At 39.1% G+C, this 21343-nt stretch overlaps 1 protein-coding gene across 1 annotated transcript in view; it reads right to left on the bottom strand.

Annotated features, from left to right (window-relative positions):
* The window catches only part of CTNND2 (catenin delta 2), a 556320-nt gene that overhangs the window by 235095 nt on the left and 299882 nt on the right, over positions 1 to 21343 (bottom strand). Inside the window, exon 8 of the mRNA XM_059836017.1 lies at positions 15390 to 15642. Coding sequence (XP_059692000.1) covers positions 15390 to 15642 — 253 coding nt within the window. The remainder of the gene's footprint in view (positions 1 to 15389; positions 15643 to 21343) is intronic.

A 21343-nucleotide genomic window follows, 5' to 3' on the forward strand; every position in this document is an offset into this window, starting at 1 on the left:
CAATTCAAACATAAAAACAAAGCCAAAATGAAACAGTACCATATCAGCCAACAATTAAATCTCATTTGAAAAATAGTAACTTTGCTGTCCTATATGGCAAAACTGCTGTTTTCACACGGAAGAATTTGGTCAGATATATGTGAAATATGTAATAAATACATATGTAATATGTAATCAATACATATATGTATTTAAAACAAAGAGTATTATTACTCTTTAAAGAGTAATTTTTTTAAAGTATCAACGCTTGTTAAAGTTTAGGCAAGTTCAAGTCTCATTTGTAGGTCTTCCAAGAAGAGGAATATCTCCTAGCAAGCAAATTAGCTAGGACTAAACTAAAACCTGTTTATTCCCTTGCCTCTTTTGAACTGAAAAGGTACTTTCTTTTTTGTCGTAAACTCAGTCATGAAACAAAGATAGAGAACTTAAATCTTACACATTGGTTTTACTGGGGTAGAGCTTCCAAACATCACACCCCTAGTAAGATGCCAGGCTTTCTTAAGACATACCAGCTGACAAACCAAGTCAGAAGAGTCCTTGTCACTTCAGAAGTACACTTCCTTATCATACATTTCAGTTCTTCATATAATAAGTAATTTGGTGCAGCATGTGTCAGTCTGGTTGATCAGTGAACTAGATTTGTCTTAAGTGTGTGCAGTGTCTGAGGTAAGGTAGTAAGCTACAACAACTCAATAATGTGGAACGAGGGCAATAAAACTATTTTTTAAAAATACTTAGATTACTTTTATTTGTTTTAAACAAAACATCCATACTTTCTCTGTATTTCAAACCATGAAAAACCCATGAAATTCTCTGTAACTTGCCTACTACTAAAATACTGAAAATGAACATGTCCATTCCTTGAGATGTCTGTCAGCAAAAGGTATCACAAATACAACCAAATTAAAATGATACTGCAGTTTCCACTTTATAAACAAGCAAATCCCAACGGCATCCATAAAACTAACTGCTGCAATTAAATTTGGGTATGTACAATTTGCAGCTCCTGAGCTCATCATTTCAAAGCAAACAGAGAGGATACTTTGGACTGACCAGTACAAAGACCACACAAGGCTATGCGCAATGGCTCTACCTGAAGGAGAGAACATGAATCACAACTGTATCCTTCCTGAAGACAACACTGGAAAGACCACGTCCTTTGAACATGAGGCTTCTGTGTGAAAAGTACTGGAGAAGCTGGGGTCTATATCAGACTAGGTGTTTACCACCATCTACATAAAGAATTTCAGCAGCAGCCAGCTGTACTGGCAAGGAGACTCCACTCACACTGTACCTATCCCACTGTTTCTTATAAAACAAACTAATCTGACATGCTTCTGAACAAAAAAAAAAAAAAAAAAAAAATCACAGCCTGCTCCTGTGCCCTGTATCCCCACCTACACACACATGCTGACAGCATACAGCTCCAAGCCACTTATACATGGATTATGGAGTCAATATATCTATGATGTATACGTACTATATATATACACACTCATATACTTTTTGTGTACATATGTATATTTATACTTTGTATTTATACTATATACACAAAGACTGAAGTTCCTACAGGCTGTGTAAAGGTGTAGGCCGGGTAGAGTCAGGAGGTCTTCCAGTGTCCTGTCACTGTAGAAAATCGTGTGCTCTGTGCTCCTGCTTTCCGAGACACCCAGGGACCAACATGTGCTTAACCTAACAGCCCTACTTAACACAATATACATATATACACACCCATATATTTATATGTGTAAATAAAGTAAGCTAAGCTTAGCAAATACTAAGTGTGGAGTGGTAAAGAAAACATTTTTTTTCTTCCCTAGTTAACTAAATACTTGAGCATTTAGATTGTTAGCCTATTTGAAAGACGTGTTTTTTTGTTATTCCAGCAACCAAGCTTTCATGGCAGTTTTTATTTTTACAAGATGACAGCATGAGATTGTGGAGTATCGTCGGCTACATTTTCCATATAGTTTTCATAGATGTCTAAGGTCCTTTAGACTTCCGTCCTTTGCTGCACTTTTTTGAAATGCTCTTTTAACACCATCCTTGAGCACATATTTGTTCACGTCTTCCAAAATGATTTTTGCAATTTTCACATGGCATCCTTCCTACAGGCTTTCACCGCTGACCTATCCAGAAAGAAACTACTCCCTTTCTTAATCCTTGGGTTTTCTACTGAGACGTGCTTACCCAAATAACAGTGAAATGTGACCAGGTTAAAAGCAGGCCGGGGATACCAATAATTATTTGTTGTGAAGAATAAAAGCTTTTAACTGATTCAGAGAAGTAAATCTCATTTGACATAATTAAACAATTTAACTGCTTTTGTTTTTAACCCTGCCTTCCTTTCTCTACTTTCTCCTGCTCTTCATCAGTCCACCTTTCTGCATTTCATTTCAAATTGAACACGAGCTTTTTGGAACAAAAATGTGCAATTTTATGTAATAGTACCATGTACATCAAATTGAAACCATTGGACCATTTAAATACTTAGCAAGATGTGCAGAAACAGCAGCACAGATTCATGTTTTTACCTTTGCTATACTTATTAAGAAGTAATGCAGACCAGCAATTCTCCAAGCACTTTTCATAGCCTCCATTCCAAGTTGCACCTTCTCACGGGAGCTGCATCGTTATCACCATCACATGCATATATTGAGAGAAATAAATAAATCTTCACACCAGTCTCCTTTTCAATGGGATCCTAAGAGAATTCAGTATTACAAAGCCTAAATTTTACATGGGTTTGGGGAGAACGAGGAAGCAAATGTTCTTTCCCAAAGATGTTCTTTCCCTGAGGTAAAAGAAACAAAGTCAGAGATCGTATTTTTTACAACACTACAACACTCAGCTGAAAGCAGCCATCTCTTCTCTCTGAGCTTTCTAAGCACTCAGTTGGTCTTTGAATTCCCAGAAAAATCAAAAGCTACATTTATTCTGTTTAGCTTCCATTCTTTTTTCTGGCTTTTATTTCAAAAGAACATTATTATTTCTCTGAAGTTACTAACCAAACCCAAATGCCAGCATACTAAAATTACTACTCACTCTACTAAAAGTTTATTTGCCTTTCTTTTTTACCACTGAGAAATGAGTTCAAACTTCAGTCTTACTAGAAAAATCTAAAACATGTTTCTCTATAGGTTTAATTAAAATTTTAAAGCTGGATCCATGACATCCAGATTGAAACAAAATTCTTACTCTACAGAGATGTTGGCGGTAGAAAATACTTCTCTTGTTATATTGACATCTTAACATTTGAGTGATAAGTTATTTTAATAGACAGTTATTATCCAAGAAATGCTATTTTCTTGTTTGAATCAAGCAGTTTTATCTGTCTGAAAGTAGAAAAAAAACCCTGAAATGCTTCTAGCTGGTGTGAACAGGCTGAGAGACTCAGCTGTTGCATTTAACAGAGGTACAGGGAAACTACAAGAGCATTTTAGAGGCAACAGGCTGAGAAAGTTTTCTCTGCATATTTCTCATTGCACATACTTTGTGAATTTGAAAACAGTGATTTTTAAACATCTTTCCCCCTACATAGGCAGTTTCACAAAGTGGAGAAAAATATATTGGTAAAGCCCCAGTCTCTGCCTGTAGTGAGAACAAATGTTGAACCTCAAACTACTGTCACTGAATTTCTGAAATTAACAAGTTTTCCTCTTAAATCTAATAAAATGTCATATGGAAGTTTTACCTTCTTAATTTTCTTATGAAAACTAACAGGTCTCCGAAAATAAAAACTTGCCTCTTAACCATTGTTGATCAAGACTCACTGTCAATTTTCCATTTAGAAGTTTCTTTGTATTGTTGCATTTACTCCATTCAAAGTTATGTTGCAAAGTAAATGGAATTTCCTCTTTGAAAAGACTGCGAGATTTAGCTTATATTGCTTATATTCAGCACAACTGGGAGCGCCATGAGCTTAGCTTTCCCAAGAAGCCCAAGATACCAAGGAACTAAATTAATACCACGAGCAGAGAATTCCATTTTCCAAAGAAGTTTAAAATGTTAGAGAAGTGAGCTCATAAATAGTTTATTTTAAAATGTTTCTGGAAACTATTTTGTGCATTTCACTATCCTTCAGGCTACACTGAAATTATCAACACGAGCATGACAGGCTTCCTTCACTATTCTGCGTGTCTCAGCTGTCACCTACCAGCTCTATCATTCCTCTGCCATCCATTCTATTCTTAATTGTATAGAGGCAATATAAATAATGCTCTGAAATAAATTTTAGAGGGATAGATGATTTTTTTTCCCCATAAACACTCTTCTGAAGGAAAACAGCTCCATCAGTTCTTCCCTTCACCCTTCCAAAACACTTTTTTTTTCCTTTTAGCAATGAAGTGCAGACTTTTCCGTATCATGGATTGTTGAAAAACAGTTGAGAAGCTGGTGTCTCCTATCCCATTCTTACTGCTAATTAAAAAAAAAAAAAAAAAAAACAAAAAAATAACCCCAAACCCCACAACTCAAGCACTTCACTGAAACAGAGTGAAACTAAGTCATGTTTAACATGACTGAAAAGCAAAATCAAAGCCAAATGATGATTTTATTTTAAAATAACAGAAGGAAAGAAGATACAAGTTCAGTATCAGACAGCTTTATGTCAATGAATACGTAGCAGAACAAGAATAAGGCTTCTGCATTCACATTTCAGGTTATTCTGAGAAGCTGCTTGCTTTATTATTATGAGGCAAATCTGGCCTAGTAATAAACCTGCTGGGGATTAGGAACTATTAGGCTCAGCTTCACTGTACCTGTGTGTACAACCGATATGATTACAGGCATATAGGGGGTGATAAACAGGCTCCTCAAAGAAAGTATGTCCACCCAGCTGACTTAAAAAATGAATCAGCAAGAACCCATAACTGGAAAAGAAAAGGTGGAGAGGTGTTCAGCGTGCATTTTGAGACACCAGCTCTTCTGTGGAAGACATGCACATGCATTTGTCGACGAGGAAATTTCATTTAGGAAGTTCCCCCTATGAAAAGGCAGCTCTCTTCTTCCCATACAGCATAACCAAACTGCTCTTGAGTCTCTCTTATCAGACCCAAGAACTGGACCCACATTTTCACTGAAATAACATATATCATCTTACAGACTTTAGAAGGAAGCTTTTGCGCGGCACTTCTCTGTTGTTTGTTTTTTTTTTTTAGAAGGAGAGATTCTGGTGTGTAAATTGTGCAGAATCAGAAAGGTAACAGATGGTTGCTGGAGCCGTGCCACAGAAAATGCAGCGGCTGACAGGATCTGTTATCCCTTAGCGGCTGCAGACAAAACCTTTACAGTTTGGGATAAGATTTCATTTAAAAAATGTAGCTGCTGATAAATGAAAATGCATTCACTAGAGAAGACTATGCACAGAATATTTCATCCTGCAGAGAAGATTTTATGTATTTAATAGAATTTCTACATACATGAGAGGAAAAGCTTTGCCTAAATGGAGGTTCTGTGATTCGGCTACCCAGGGCAAACTGTTCTCAGCTAGGAAGGTAAAGCCACAGCAGAAATCAAACCCCCTTCTCCCGCTTTATCCCAAAAAAGCTATCTAACGTCAAAACATCTAAAGGATCTTCTGTGGGCTAATTTGCGTGCAGCCAGAGCTTTACCAGACTTTTGGCAACTACTCCGATGCAGAAAAATGTCAAGCCTTCCCCATTAGAAGCTATTGGAAGGAATCACAGTACTATACAGAAAACTCAAAAGGCATAAAAAGGGTAACTCCTTACAAAAGCCAACTTCTTGCAGGGAAAAAAACCTGCCATCCATTTTAAGGCTATTCAAGACCATACATTTAGATATGGTGATACAAACAGCTACGTAATTACAGGATCACATCACCGTACAACAGAGGCCGCTTCTATCCATGAATCATTGGACGTGAACTACAACTGACTAAACCAGTTCAAACATTTTATGTCTTCAACTAAAGTAAACTTTATTAACAGCAAAATATCCATTGTGAGTAGGCCCAGATACCTTGACTCTCTGCAAGCAGATAACTAACTGCGCACTCACAATTCAGAGATACGCAGCTCGAAGCACTGAGACAGAAAGGGGACAGCAGCAATATAATTCAGCCAACAGGTAGGTTGCTCCAGGCTCACCCTCTGCCTGGAGTCTTAGTGGGCATCTCCTGGGCTTCACTGATGTGGCTCCCTCGGGTCCTCCTTGCAATGCAGCAGCAGCTCCACCCTCTGCTGCTGGCGAGTGAGGCCATCCCACCCTGTCCCCACCCACGTCCAGTGATCCCTGGCTGCACACACGGCATCGCTCTGCCCTTAATACAAGGGGCACGGGATCAGCAGGTCTCCAGTCAGCACCATTTCCCCACACAGTTCCACGGGCAGATCCCCTCCAAGGAGTGTGCCAACAGGCACTGTGGTCACAAGCTGTCCCCATGTCACCTTGTGGCTGAGGAAAACTAATGTTGTAATTTTGCACCTGCATCAGTGCCTTGCTAGTGGGAAGACCCCAGGTCATGAAGATCTTGGGCATTAGGCCAGAGGAATCCACCCCTGGAACACCTTCCTCCTTCTTTTTTGAGACATGTTAAAGAAATAAAATCGAAAATCTCCCCCCCCCCCCCCCCCCCCCATTGTTCTGACCCAGGTGATTTAAGGTCAGTTCTTTATTCTGCCAGAAATTGTTTGATATGTGAAGGTGACATGATATTCTGCACTTCAACCATCTATAAACCAAGAACAGGAGAACCCCATACTGCAAAACTATTGTGGCAATAACCTTGCTGATTTTTGGAGGCACAGAGAAGTCCCAGGTAGAAATCATATTGGTGTTTCCGTAAGAGGACAACCAGAACTACGGAACTGCAAACACTGCGTTAGTTTGCAGTGGTTTGAGAGAAGTTATTGAGCCTGAGTATTTCAAGAACAATGATATTACATGAAAAGCAGCTACAGGAAATTTAGTTTCTGAATCTTTCCAAGACTCACAGGGAGTCAAGAAGAAGGACCAATTTTCATACTAGTAACAAGAGCCGGAACAAGTGAGGCTGACTGATCAGCACAGCTTCTGAGAGAGGGTAACACAGAAACGTGACACGAACCTGACTAACAGGAAGGTAAAGGAGTTCTGTTTACTAAGAAACTCTCTTGCACCTGTGTTGTCAGTATTCATTCCTCCCACTTCCACCAACACACACACACATTATCACTTTTCTTTAGCCTCATCAGCTATCAGAGCCAAACTTTCAAACTAAGTTTTTATATTCGAGATGCTCAAATTCAGGTAGGTGGAAGGAAAAACACGGCATCAAACAGCATAAAACCAAAAATCAGCCCTCCTCTTTGAAATGTAGTATATGAATCAAGTACATCATGTCCTGGTATGGAACAAAAGGATTATCAAGCCAACTTCAAATGATTTTTAAAGAGTAAATGTTAGATGGGAGCAGACCAATCTCTGCCGGCTCACTCAAGATCAGAGCCGGATGTGAAGTCCAGCCCCTAGCCTTTCTTTCTCCGGTGCATTGCCCTTCCTCTGGCAATCTCCACCACCTCCACCTGGATCTGTCTTTCTCACACTGCTCCGCAGCCGCACTCCAAGAGCTCTATGAACAAGTGAGGTTCAGAGCTGCATCACAGTTCTTAGCATTAAGCAAGTGGTTTCCTAGGAAGCAAAAGCCACCACTGGTCTCATAGAAAGCCTACAGCCATTGTTGCCAGGGAAACTCCTAGTCTCCAGACTTACTGTGGAATATTTGTTCTTTTTACGTTTTGTTTGTTTGTTTTAAGCCACTGCAGCCACAGTGGGATCACTTGCTGTTTAGCTTGCCACACACCTCTAGTAATTTTGGGGTCACATCCTTACTACACAAGGAAGTGGACAGATCTGAAGACCTGGAAAGAAATGGAAAGGTTTTCTTAGCCCAGAGGAGGACAGGGTGAGATCTCTAGGTTTCCTGAATATACTAAAGGTAAAAATATGGAGGAGAAAGGCACATGTGAGGAAAGGAGGAGCTGTGCAAACTCTGTCCCAAGGTAAAACAAGTAATTTACTTCAGGAAATGAGCAAAAGCTACCCAAGTTTAAAGAATAAAGTATTTGAATTTAGGCTTTTTTTGGTTTATCTTGCCAGGAGATTGTAACAGCTTACACGGGCTCAGTAAATCCTGAAAGTATGGTTCTTCCCCAAGTTTTTAATGTCTGGTTAGAAAATATACTTACAACATTTTCTGGCTGTTGCAGTCAGTCATCACAAAAAGGTACCACACAGATTTTGCAGCTGTCAAAATTTGCAAATGAGCCACAGGATACCGAGCAAAATGTGTCGCAAACAAAGGCAGAAACTGCACTGAGATGTATATTCACCTTTAGAAGCTCAATTATGCTGTTCAAGAACCAGAAATAAGCTATGGACAGTATGAGGATGAGGTACACTGTCCACCTGCTTCTTCCTGGGTGAATGAAGCCATTAAAGTATGCAACAGATTAAGAAATAAACAGTGGAAAGGGCTCTGTTGCTGTTCTTCAAGTGGCAGGCCAGCATTATTGGCGGGGGGGGGCAGGCGGAGGGGCACGGCAGGGGAAAAAGATAATAAAATTGTCCAAAAAGGAGACATCGGTCTCATCTGCCCCCCAATTATTAAATGTGCACTTATCAACACTATGTGGAGGTCCTGTCAGTGTCCTCCTGAATGCCCTGCATCATTGGCAAGTACATCAGGGGCCTTTCACTTCTCTCCCTCCAGCATAAAGGAAAGGAATTACCTTCTGGTGGAGGCAGAGGATTATAAGAGCTAAACTGTCAGATCAAAACAAGAGATGAGACATCACCTCTCTCAAAATTATACCCTGTACACTGCATAAATAACCTAACAAATTAAATGGCTACATATAACCTGTTCTACTCTGCTGATGGTTTAGGAACTGCAAGCACTTCTGGACAGACTCATTATTCAAGCTACGTGGACCAGCACCATCCGTCTTAATGTGATATACCAAAATTGTGATGTTCCCTGATTACAGTAGGGCAGGTTTGTTAATGATAGGATCAGCTTTCTTTTAAGGTAAGACGGCAACAAAATGGAGTGGCCTCCTGCACTGCCAATAAAATGGTACTAGTCACAGAGGAGAGAAAGCGGGTACTAGTGTTTCAGGAGCTAAAAGCACAGATACTTTATTCCTGTAGAGTCCACTTCAGGTTTTTTTGTTTGTTGTTTTTGTTTGTTTGTTTTTTCCAAGCATTTCTCCCAGAGAATGGAGGTTGCTAAACAACATGGGGCAAATTCTAGAGAGAAAATAATGGCAAATACAGGTAGATGCTTATGTGCATATTGAATCGCATTTGCTGCACTGTGAAATGACTTCACCTATGTCCAGTGCCTCCCCAGCCATTTATAAACCACCTCGATGTAAACAGTGGAAAGACAGAAATTGTTGGTATATACAGCAATGTGCTCAAATAAACACAAAAATGTTTTCCAAGTTCTGGGTACCACTCCTCTACTTCACCACAAGTTGACACTTGCATGGACCAGTTAGCTCCTCATTTAATTTGCTATGCTCAAGCCAGCACTAAACATTCTCTAAGAAAGTCTTCCAGCCAAGGTTTCCAGCTAAGTCAGTCTCCTGAAATCCCAAATTAACAGATTGTAGCATAGTCTATGGATTCCCACCTCACCTATTTTAAGGCAACAGGTTTCATCCTTAGTTATCTACAGCCGGAAGGGGAAACAGATTGCCGTTTATTTTATCATACCTGCCATGTTTTCTCAAAACTATTTTGTGCACTAGATAAAAATTCATGCCTTCTACGTAGAAAGGACCTATATGAGGAATTGCAATTTGCTCCAGACTAGCTATTCTTGAATTGGGTGTATTTTTGTGCTGTTTAGACTCTTTGATTTAATTTTCTTTTAGGGTCAGTTTTCCATACTCAGAGGAGTATACATTAAAGCCTGAGAGACTGTACAATTTTTATGTAGGGAAAATAAACTAGGTCTTTCCTTGCTGAATGAAAAATAGACTTAAACACAGAGCTACAAATGAACACTCTCAAATGCCATCCGCTTGGTTCTATCAATACAAGGGGCCTGGCCCATGTAATATGATGCAAAAAATTCTTAGCAGAGTGCTAGTAGGACCCAGGAAGTTGAACCATTTACTTCTGGAGGTAAGCCTACACTGCCAAACATTTACATGCTCAGATCCACTACAGTATGTTTCCCACGGCTCCCCCACTACCACCACCTTTGGAGACTCACCTTCCAATTTACCCTTAATTTCAGAGAAGGATAAGAGGGACCTTTGAAAACTATTGAGTGAAAAAGAGAGCTGCCTATCACACATTGGGTCATATAAAAGCAGGAAGGTACATCTGCAAGCCCTGTGCTGTCTCATCCAGACCAGGAATATGAACTTCAATCTTTTACCTCTTGGGTTAGAGAGTTACACCAGAGACCCACCAACACCACCAACAGACCTCTGGATTCTGAAAAACCAAGCCCACATTTCAGGACTGAACACAGCAGTGCTGCACAGTGTTGCTACCACCTGTACTGTAGTCACAGCAAGGCCTTCTACCCCACCAGAACTTTCTGAAGGTGGCAACCCTTCCCAAAGAAGCTACCAGACACATTCCCACCAAGACATCCAACCTCCCACACGTGCAGGTTTACACTGTTATTTTCTTACCTTGTTACACTGTTCGAGTGGCTGGCTGCTATTCAGATTTACAGTAGACTAACACTATTAATGCTGAGACAATCCTTGGAATAAAGTGAGATTAAATATACAGTGAAGGCTCCTGCAGAAACATTTATTTTTTTAACAGGCCATGTTCCAAACTCCGTGTGCTAATCTCATAAGCAGTTTTACTGGAGCACAGAAATTTAACTAGAGTTTATTTTACTTCTATCACTTTTCCTACAGAAAAAGAAAGCTCTCTAGCTTGTATTTTGCAAATGGAGTACATTTAAAAAAAAAAAGGAAAAAAAAAAGATACATTTTTAACCTTACAGTTCACACAAGATGTTTTGATCTAATTTATTTCCTTTCATAAGTGGAAAGAAAACCAATTTAAAAGTTTAGAAGATAGACAGACAGCACCATCTTCTTCTGCTTAGGAGGAAATTAAGGCCAGCAGAGGTAACGAAATGGAAAGTTGACTCTGAAAGCGCAGAACAGAGCAGATACGTCTCAGGGTATTAGTTAAATCATGCAATACGTGGAAAACTCTGTCTCTGTGCTGACTTACACCCAGACAGTTCTAAAGGTGAGAACCACTATGAGCTAGCTGGTTTTAAAAATTTTGTTTTCTTGTAAAGTTGCAACATGATTCTACTGCTAGTGGGTTTTGGGTTTGTGTTGTGTGGGGGTTTTTTTTTGGTTGGGTTTTGGTTTGGTGTTGTTTCTTTTTTTGTTTGTGGGGTTTTTTTTTGTTTTTCCTTGTTTACAAGAACCCAATCATTATTGCGGTCTGCTCTACAATGAAGAACGAACCCTTCACAGCTTAATTCACCAAATTACCCCATTTCTTCTGAATAAATAGTTTTAAAGGTTCTGAAACACATATCTTGGGAAAGGGGATGCCATAAAGGAAAATTGTAAGTATAGATCAATATAATTCAATGCAGTATGAAAATAGACATTTGAACTCTTGACATTCATTTTGGTAGCCTTAACAGAGTGTATTCCACATAATTCTTGCTGTTAACTGAGCTTCTTGCCAGCTTCTTTGCAGGAGAAGATGATACGTGTATACCAGCAGGTAAACAAAAACAGGTAAGAGAAGTCATCACAAAATGAAGGAAACGTGTTGACTCAACCCATCAAACCAGACACAGTGAGTCCATAACCAAGCAAAACCACTGTGACTACAAAACTTCATTGGTATGTATTTAACTGAAGGATGCGAAAATCATATTTTTCATGTGTTATCCAGCAAGTGTGATTTATCAGCAGCGGTGGATGTGCATGGTTTCTTAGTAGGTTAAAAACTCAAAAATTAAGCAATTTACACACATTTGTCAGGTTCGTATTCCGGAGTAAAAACTGGAAGGCAAACAGACTGACAATTGGATACTGGCATTTCTATTTCTAGGGCTCCCCAGTTCCCCTTAAGTCTAGGAACAGACAAACCTTAGATAATTTGTTGGTGCCAAGAGACAGATTAATCTTTCTTAAATTAAAGTAGGCTGGAAAATACCACATGAACATGTACTTCTGATACTTTAAAATTCTCATTACTTCTCTCATTCACAGTTCAGTAGGAACAAAAAGCATGACAATAAACAGAAAATAAATATTGCATTCTTTCCCTCCCTCCGCCACTTTTTTATATAAGAGATCATGGCATATATCACAGTTTATATCACAGCCCTATTATCCCCTACCACAAACTTGATAATAAATATCTTGATACTTTTTAAAAATAGTTTTTGTCCTAAACTTTAAGTTAGTGAACATTAAACTGCATTTTAGGACAGCTGGATGACGCAGAACAGATGTTGAGCTAAAACTTTGCGAAATGTCAGCTCAGAACACGTATGTAAAACTGGCGTTTTAGTAATCCAAATTACACAGCGAAAACAATGGAAAAAATTGGCAACTACAATTGTCAACTACAATTGTCAACTACAACTGCCTGCCAACCATTTTTCTGGGTCTTCAGATGGAAATTGTGCCTGAAGATTCCAGAAAACAGTGTTCGGTTTTAGGAACTCTAATTGCTTATTAGGATGAGTATGTTCTCTTCTGGTTATCTATTTCTCATCTGGAGCTGACTGACATATAGAAAACGCAGTTAGTATGCTTTTGTCTTGCAGATTTTCCTCTGGCAGTGAGCCTTTGTTTGGACCTCTGGTTGGACAGGCAGGCTCAGTGTCTGAAAATGATGCCTGTCATTCCCCTCCATGATTCGTGTCAGTCACAAAAAACCCCAACCAACCAAAGCAGCAATAGGTCTGTAAGGAAACTCAAAACTTATCAGTTGACAAAGTCCATCCGCTGACCAACATGTTTTATTTTTTTCTTGCTGTGTAATGTATAAATAATAACCCTTTGAGGAATACAATGCAACTTAACACAACCATTGAAAGTCTTTCTTGGATTTGGGCCATGTTTTTCTTTTCCTAATTAAAGCCAGGGCTTCTAATTATATGTCCCATGTGCTACCCTAAATAATTTCTGTCCTTCCATAATATTTTTTGAAACATCTGGAAAGTCTTCTGTCCCCTCCTTTCCACACTTGTCATCTATACACATTTTTGTAATGTCTCCATAGAAACCAACATGTTAAAAGTCTCCTGATTGCTTTTGTTGCTTTTCTCCAAACTCCTTCCAATTTTTCAATGTCTTTCCAACAGCTGAATGATCAGCAGCTGCTGTAGCCCACAGATAGTTTCACAAGCCAGTCTGCTTAGGTGGACTAAAGCTTCTGGAGACTAGGGCATAACATAATCAGGTGTGCTTCTGACATTTCTTTTTAAGAATTATTCGAACCAACAAGTAAGGGCAGCAATACTAAACAAGAAACACCAAGAACAGTCCACGGATCAAATGAATGAGATCAAGAGTAATGCAGACCTCTTTCACAACCGTTATTTTGTGCAAAATCCCAATCCATCTAATAGTAATTAGTAATAATACTTAATGATGCCCTCTAAAGAGTTTATGAAGTTCAATTTATACCTGGACGCCTGCTCGCTCCTACTTTACCTACAGAAATCAATACTCATGAATGCACAAATGGTATCACAACATGAGAAAGAACCAAAAAGCAGGCAAGTGAAAAATTTGCAAGAGGAAATCTTTTACAAGCATGTATCCTATACATTAACTGACTAACAGTTGTGAATTGATAGCAGAGCAACTAAACAGAGATAACCTTTTCTTAAAAAGATATTATGTCTAGGACCTGTAGAGATACTGTAAATATGTCTTTCCTGTCTATAGGGAATAGTGCTTTCAACATCATCATTCTTCTCCTAAGAACATTTCATATAGATTACAGTCATTTCTCCTCTGGTTTAGTGCACTCCTAATGTGATTTTCTTTAAGTTTGAACACGAGACAATTACAGAGCAAAGCTCTTTTTCCTCTAGGGGCTTTCTGGAATACAAATATATCAAAATACCAAGGTTTCAGAAAAAGACTTTCCCTTTGGTTACCAATGTTTGCTCTGGGGCAGGGGGAAGAAGGGGAGGAATTCAATTTATATTTTTTCAAATTTCTGGAGGAAATGCTAAGGGGGGAAAAAAAAAAAGGTCAAAGACAGAAGTTTTCTCAACAAGAAAAACTCTGCAATGGCAGAAGTAGCTGCAAGCAGTGATGTTTCTGATGTGCCATAAAATTTAGCTGCTGTTTTGTTCCTGGCTGGAGAGATGGAGAGAACTGCTATAATGCTAAATAAGTAGCGAGATCAGGTTGCGAATATTTCATTTCTAATGCAGGGGAAGAAGTCTTTTCAAATTGTTGCTTAAACACCTCCAGCATTTTTGTTGGGGGCAAATTTTTGGGCTCTCGTATCATTAAATTACAGCAAAAATAAATAAAGAAATCACACCATCTGCCATAGAAAAACCTTGTATAAATTAACACTTTCATCAAGTTTAAACTTAAGTTACCAAAGAGACTTGCTTTCTTTTCCATCAGAAAACTGAACAATATCACCAAGTGCATTGAGGATTACAGTTAGCATTTCCATTGCTGTCACCATGGAAGTCAAATCATTTGCCAGAAAACTCTCTCTCTAATCCATCCGCCTGCTGTGGTATGTTTGGCTATAAAGTTTCCTCCTTCACGTTCCCTAGGTATATGAGGATGGTCATGCCTCACAACAACATTAGAAGTTGTGTTATACATTTAAAAAGCATGCACAGTAACAACCATTTCTGCAAAGCTGTAATACATACATTCTGTTACCACGTACTGGCACTGGAAGCCTGCACAACACACAAGGTGTAGCATAAGCCTGATTACATGTTGCTTCCACATTGCTCAATACCAGAATATCCTTTCCTGCAGCTTTTATTAATATTAACTGCAGACAAACCAGGAACTGTAACAACTTCTGCCCAAAGAGTGACTTGAAAATTCAATCCACAATGGTTACAGAGTCAAAACAGTCATACCACTCTTCCCATTTTCAGAGTAAATTACTTTTCATAATGTTTTGAGGGGTTGCACTATTGAAAGCAGCCTGAACACACACATTCAAGACCACACCTATCATTCCGTTTCACAGAAGAGCTCATGAGAGCCTTCCAAGGTAAAGCATTAGGACAAAGCGTTATGCAAACAAAATCTTTCATGTACAAGCACGGGGATTTTTTTGGATATTCGACAGCAGAAACATACAAAGCAAACTGCAATTACAAACCTCTGCACGAGCAAGAAATAGTAGACAATGAAGGTTTTACCCACCTGGGATCTTTCTGAATGCTATCAATGGAAGGTGACCTAGCCAAGGTCCCTTCAGGTGGGATGGCTGGCCCAGATTTGCTGTATGGTGATTCAACAGAAGGACAATACTGCAGCTGTCGGTAGGGGTCTGCGTAATTGGAGGCTGGGCCGGCCGCATAGCTGGCCCTCTGGAAGGTCGCTGTTGCGTTCTGTGTGCCGTGTTGACTGCCTGTGCGCTGTAAGGGTACGGAGTCGACACCAGGGGAAGATGGGGCTACGACAGGAAAGTAGGGACAAAGTAAAAAATTGAGGACCTGTTCACAGAAATGGTTAACCAGGTCTAGGCAGAGGAAAAAAAACAAAACCAAAATACACACACATATAAAACAGGGGTTCAAAAAGAATGAGGAAAAAAAAAAAAACAAACCAAACAACATTGTCATTTTCAAAAACATCGAAGCAAATAACCGTCAAATGAATTTCTAAATGACATGCCACTTCTGGACTAGAAGACCTTTACACCAGTTAAACAGTCTGTAGCAGCGCTTTTCTCTTGGGGTTTCAACTGCACTAACCTGAAATGAAAAAAGTGCTGAAGAAACATGGGAATAGTCAAGCCAAGATTCACAACCACCACCGAGTGAGGTTTTTGCAGTTCTTACAGGGGTGGAAGTCAGTAAGATCCACCAGCAGAAGGAGGGTCAAACCAGGCTTAGGAGTCCAAATTGAGACAGATGGCTGTATGGTAGAAGAAATAGACAAGCCATAGCCACCCCAAATTTGTAGTCCTGGTATCCATAAAGCAGGTAAAACCAGACGCCTGCTACTGAGATCTTCTGCATATTTCACTTTAAGTAAGACTGAGGGGACTGCTGCTGCTAACAGTCTGAAGAAGAGCTAAGCACAAGGATGATCATGTAGATGTCTTAATTCACGCCAGCAATGGCTGTGCTCACACACCACAGCTCAAGATTAATGCATTACCAGTTTTGAGCGGCTTAACCAATAGATTTAAACTGACTTAATGCTTTTGTGACTCAAAAATCTTATTAATCTTTCTTGTAGCCCATTATCTTTCTGTTACAGCACCGCGTACTGGAGATCCAGTCTGCTTTATGATTCTTATTAAACATGCAATATTTTTGAACCAAAGTCCAGTTAATGGCAAATGGATTATCACTGTAAGGGCCAGAGGACCAATATCCACATGATCTTTGGCCTGGGAACAAATACAAACTAAATGCTGGCTCTGCTCAGAAGGAAATGCGGGCTGTTCAAAGTGGCACGTGAACTCATGGTGGCTCCCATTTCCCCCTGTCCCAAGACAACAGGAATACTTTCACTAACAGGAGGGGGCCCGGGTCCAGGACTATTTTTAGCTGGGTCAAAGTCATATATTAAACTGTAGGCAAAACCACATATTCAAGAGACAGGGTTTCATAACAGATTTCCCAATCACTTCTCATTAACATGCACATCTCCATTTTAAGGAAAGAAATATTTAATATATTATAGGTCCATGAAAGGGACTTTAAGCATTTTATCTCAAAGTGTCAGTACACAAAATGCAGTGAGCTTTAAATACAATTTCAGCAGTTTTGTCTGACCTACTACTTATCAAAGTTACAACAGCTGAAGATTTTAAATTTGTATCAAATCTTTGCCTTATTTTTAATTTTTTCTTATGATTCTGAAGTATATAATTTTACAATGACAAGTATTATCTTATAACTTTGTTACATAGATAAGTGGGATCACCCACTTATCTATTGCTCCATCATCATTATTGGGAGTGTTCAAGGTCAGGCTGGACTGGGCTTTGAGCAACCTGTTCTAGTGAAAGATGTCCCTGCTCACGGCAGGGGGTTTGGATTAGATGATCTTTAAAGGTCCCTTCCAACCCAAACTAGTCTATGATTATGTTAGCTTATATATATAGCAACATTTTACAAGTACTGCTTTTGTTTAATAGCTAGTATATATTTCCTTAAGAAATGAGTAATAAGACACATACAGACCTTTTCATAAAACTGCATCAGTTAAAATACAGTAACAGTATAGCATACTGAAACATCCCATGCACAAATCATGCTAAAGTCAGTGTTAGGAAGACACAAGGAAAACATCACATTTTAACAGAAAACACACACAGTTCAAAACCAGAATTTGGTGCCTTGTGAGAAAAAGAGTAAAAAAACAAGGTAGAGAAAATACTGGAAATATTTTCAATTGAAAAGGCAAAACCGTAATTGTATACTGACATAGCATACTCTTAAGTACTGTCACTCCACAGAATATGCTGCTAGCTTTTGACACATTATATGGCCAATTGCAGAAAACCCTACAACACTAATACTGCTGAAAACAAGAACTTCATTGTAATGTAGATTGCTTTGCAAGATATTCCACTGTCTTTCCCTTCCTCTCCTTTGCAAGACAGTTCAATGGAAATTGTGTTTGTTTTTAAATTCTTTGAAAAACTTTTCTATTTTCTCCTTTGTCTTGTTACCAAAACAGGTATTTATATGAACTGAAACTAGCTGTCACCCTAACACCTACATGCTTTTTGAGTCACTCTGATTCATTTCTCAAATTATCTTCCTTCCAGACTGTTACTTCCTTTTGAATTTTATCACAATGAACACAGAAGTGCCAGTCAGAATATGAGAACGAGATGAATCTATGACTTAGTTAAACATTCACGAGTAAGTTTGTTTGGCCAGTGTTACCCAGGTCAATTAAAAGAAAAACAAAAAACCCAAACAACTAACACTTTAGAACAACTTCTACATCTAACTTGACTGTAGCCACCTTCATGGACTGTAAAAGGGTTAAAACTTTAGCAGATATTTTTACACAAATACATTCATGTAAAACCGAAACAAAGTCACCTCCTACCAATACCTTACTCTTCCTTAAACAAATCCTTTCGGCAGCCAGACTTACTGACTGAAGTGTGGCTCTTTAGGCTACGGCAAACTTTCTGTCTATTGAGAGCTCCCTTCTATTTAGCTATTAAACCAGCAAAGCCATAGTGATTACGTCTATTAAAATAAATAAATTCAGAAGTCTCTTTGCCTCACCCAGCAACAGTAAATCTTCAGTGAGCACATGGGCATCCAGAAGGAACACACTTGGAGTGGACCAAAAAGCGTTCATGTACCAGCTATGTTTGCAGATGGTCATGCAACCTTTTTACGTGTTTTTAAATTTAAGACACTTACCCCTTGCATTTGACTCTCGTCTCAAATCCAAGCCAACTACACCTTGATCAGAATCAGCTCAGCGTGGGTAAGATGCAATACTACTTTGACAAGGATCAGGGGTTTGCCCCAGCAAGGGAAGAGAGGGGCAGGAAGGAGTTGTAACAGAAGCGCTGTTTCTGGAGGAATGGGCTGCCTTCCCCTCTCCCAGCACCAGCCACGAGCCCGGCCTTCCTGGGATCTGGCCTGGTTGCAGCAGGATCATGGCCAAGTCCCATTGTTGCCCTGGGTCTACAGTGTACCCTATTCTGCCTCTGCATAAAGGTAAAACCAAAAGTCATAAGCAGACTGTGAAGAAGCAGGTCTAGTTTTGTGGAGGTAAAGGTGTCCACAAAACTAGACCTGCTTCTGGTCTTCAGAAGTCCCCAAAATGACAAGGAGATCAAGACTGAAGTCAAAGAAACAGAAGGCCTCAAAACCTTACTTATCCTGTATCTTGCTTTAACTAAGCGACCACCCATGAAAGCATTGCTTTTAGCAGTGACTGCTGCCCCCACTTTTTAAAAACTTACATGGAAATTCAGTGGTTGATGTCAGATAAGTAAGTCTCTCATGTCCGATAAATAAGTCTCTAAAGTTCTGCTCTGCTCCTTTTGCTCTGGTCAGCCTACCTGCGACTCCTTCCCGGGACCGCTCGGCACAGTGGCCTCGCAGAGGCACAGGGAGAGGGCAACTGGCATCCGGCTGCCCCTTCCAAGTGCCCCACTCCACACACACGAGAGGGGTTTGTATGGACCGCAGCCTGCAATGCTGAGGCTGGCTCACACTGACAGTAGGGTCACAGCACCCGCTCTCTGCTCCAGCTGGCAGATATTGAGTATAGGAAGTAACACGCTCAGTAGTAGGCCAATAAATCTGTATGCAGTCATGAAATTTAAAACTTCAATGCAAGAACCATGCTTGAAGAGGAGAATTTTAATTTTGGGTTGAGAAAAGGGTTTCATTGAGAATTTCCAAAGTGAGCATTTCACACTCTACTGATCAAGAACTACAGTCTCAGTGAAGAGATTTCAGTTTGCCATCTAAAGATTTAAGATCTTGTTTTAATTTGGCATGCCATTAATACCTTAAAAATACCATATCATCTCATCCCCTCACTACTGCAGCATGAAAAAAATCACATCCCCAGAAAACAGAACATCTGGGGTACCACACAGACATTTAATATGTTCTTACAAATCTTTGCCAAAGAGAAAGAAAAGCCCCCGTTAACTATAATGAAAACCCTCCGAAGACCTGATGATGTATGCCCTGACTGTGGTTCTCTTGATTGCAGAAATGGCATATAGAAAGCCAGCCTTTATAATTTTCTATGGCTTTTGCATAGTATTGACAAAGATACAGCAACTTTTATATTAATGCTGAAAATTTAGGTGTATCACTAAATACGCTCACAGGCTCATAATAAGATACTCAACTTAGAAACTCACTTTCAGATTTTGTATCTTCTTTTCAAATCTATGACATCTCTAGAAACAACTAACAAAACCCAAAAAGCAAGAACATGTTGATTTAGGCAGGGATACTATTGCACCATACCTAAGTACCTTAGGGAGACCAAATTCACGTAAGAATTGCTAAAAAGTTCAGACTTTCTAGAAGTCAGAGGGCATTTTGCCCAGTTAACATACATAGGATCAGACCTTCAGAAAAGATAAACTCATTTATGAACTTATCTTGCTACACCTTCTTGCTGAAAATTATGTGGCTGATGCTGCTTTTTGATTTGTGGATATTACCTTGTAAAATTTTCCTGTTAGTGTTCTATACTAAACATCCAGTTCCTGTGTTAACCTTCTCCTTGTGCCTTTCATACATATTTCATAACTCTTTACTTTTTTTTTTAACTTTCTTTGTTTCTTTACTGATTTGCACCTGCAATTGATTCTTACTCTCATGTGAAAGTTGAAAATTGGATCCCAGTAAGATGTCCTTTCAGTGCAAGGTATGTCCACCATCCCTCCATGAGTTCATAAATGATACAAATGCAGTACGTTCTGTTGGTAGCAAATATATAGGAAGATTTATAAAACAGATACTTTTCTCATCTAATACACCATAAAAATAACACAGTGCATTCTCTGTCAATTAGGAAACAGAATTCATCAAGTTTGGGGGATACAAACACTTTTTATCTCTAAATGTTAAGTCATTGTTTTAGAGCATGCACCAACTTTTTTGCAATAGAAGTTTAACAAAATAGACTATAATCAAGCTAGGAGCAAATCAGCAATCCAAAGTAACAAGCACAAGCAGTCAAGTTTACGACTGTTCAAGATGTATGATAATACATATATAATAATACATTTGCTTAGCAGTTACTTTTAGCACCGCTTTTCCACATTGGAAGTGTAAGATCTTACAGAAATATACGGTTGGGGGAACCTGAAAATATTTACCGAAAGAGGGAAAAAAAAAATATGGTAATTGATATTAACAACTTCTTCTAAGCTAGTTAAGATTTTATGAAGGTACTATCATATCCTCTGTTCAAAGTACACATGCACAAGGGATTTCATACTTTAAACGTGCAAACTGAGAGCAGAACAAAAATCCGCTAAAGGATTTCAAGATACAAGGCTCCAATTTAGATGTAAAATACTCAGGACCTTATGCAGATATCAACACCACAGAAGTCCTATGTAGCTTGGCAACTTTGCTACATAACTTCTTGTAGTCGAAACAGGAAAAACACAGCCAGAACTACTGCAA

Source organism: Gavia stellata, chromosome 3, assembly GCF_030936135.1.
Source record: "Gavia stellata isolate bGavSte3 chromosome 3, bGavSte3.hap2, whole genome shotgun sequence".
NCBI lineage: Eukaryota > Metazoa > Chordata > Aves > Gaviiformes > Gaviidae > Gavia > Gavia stellata.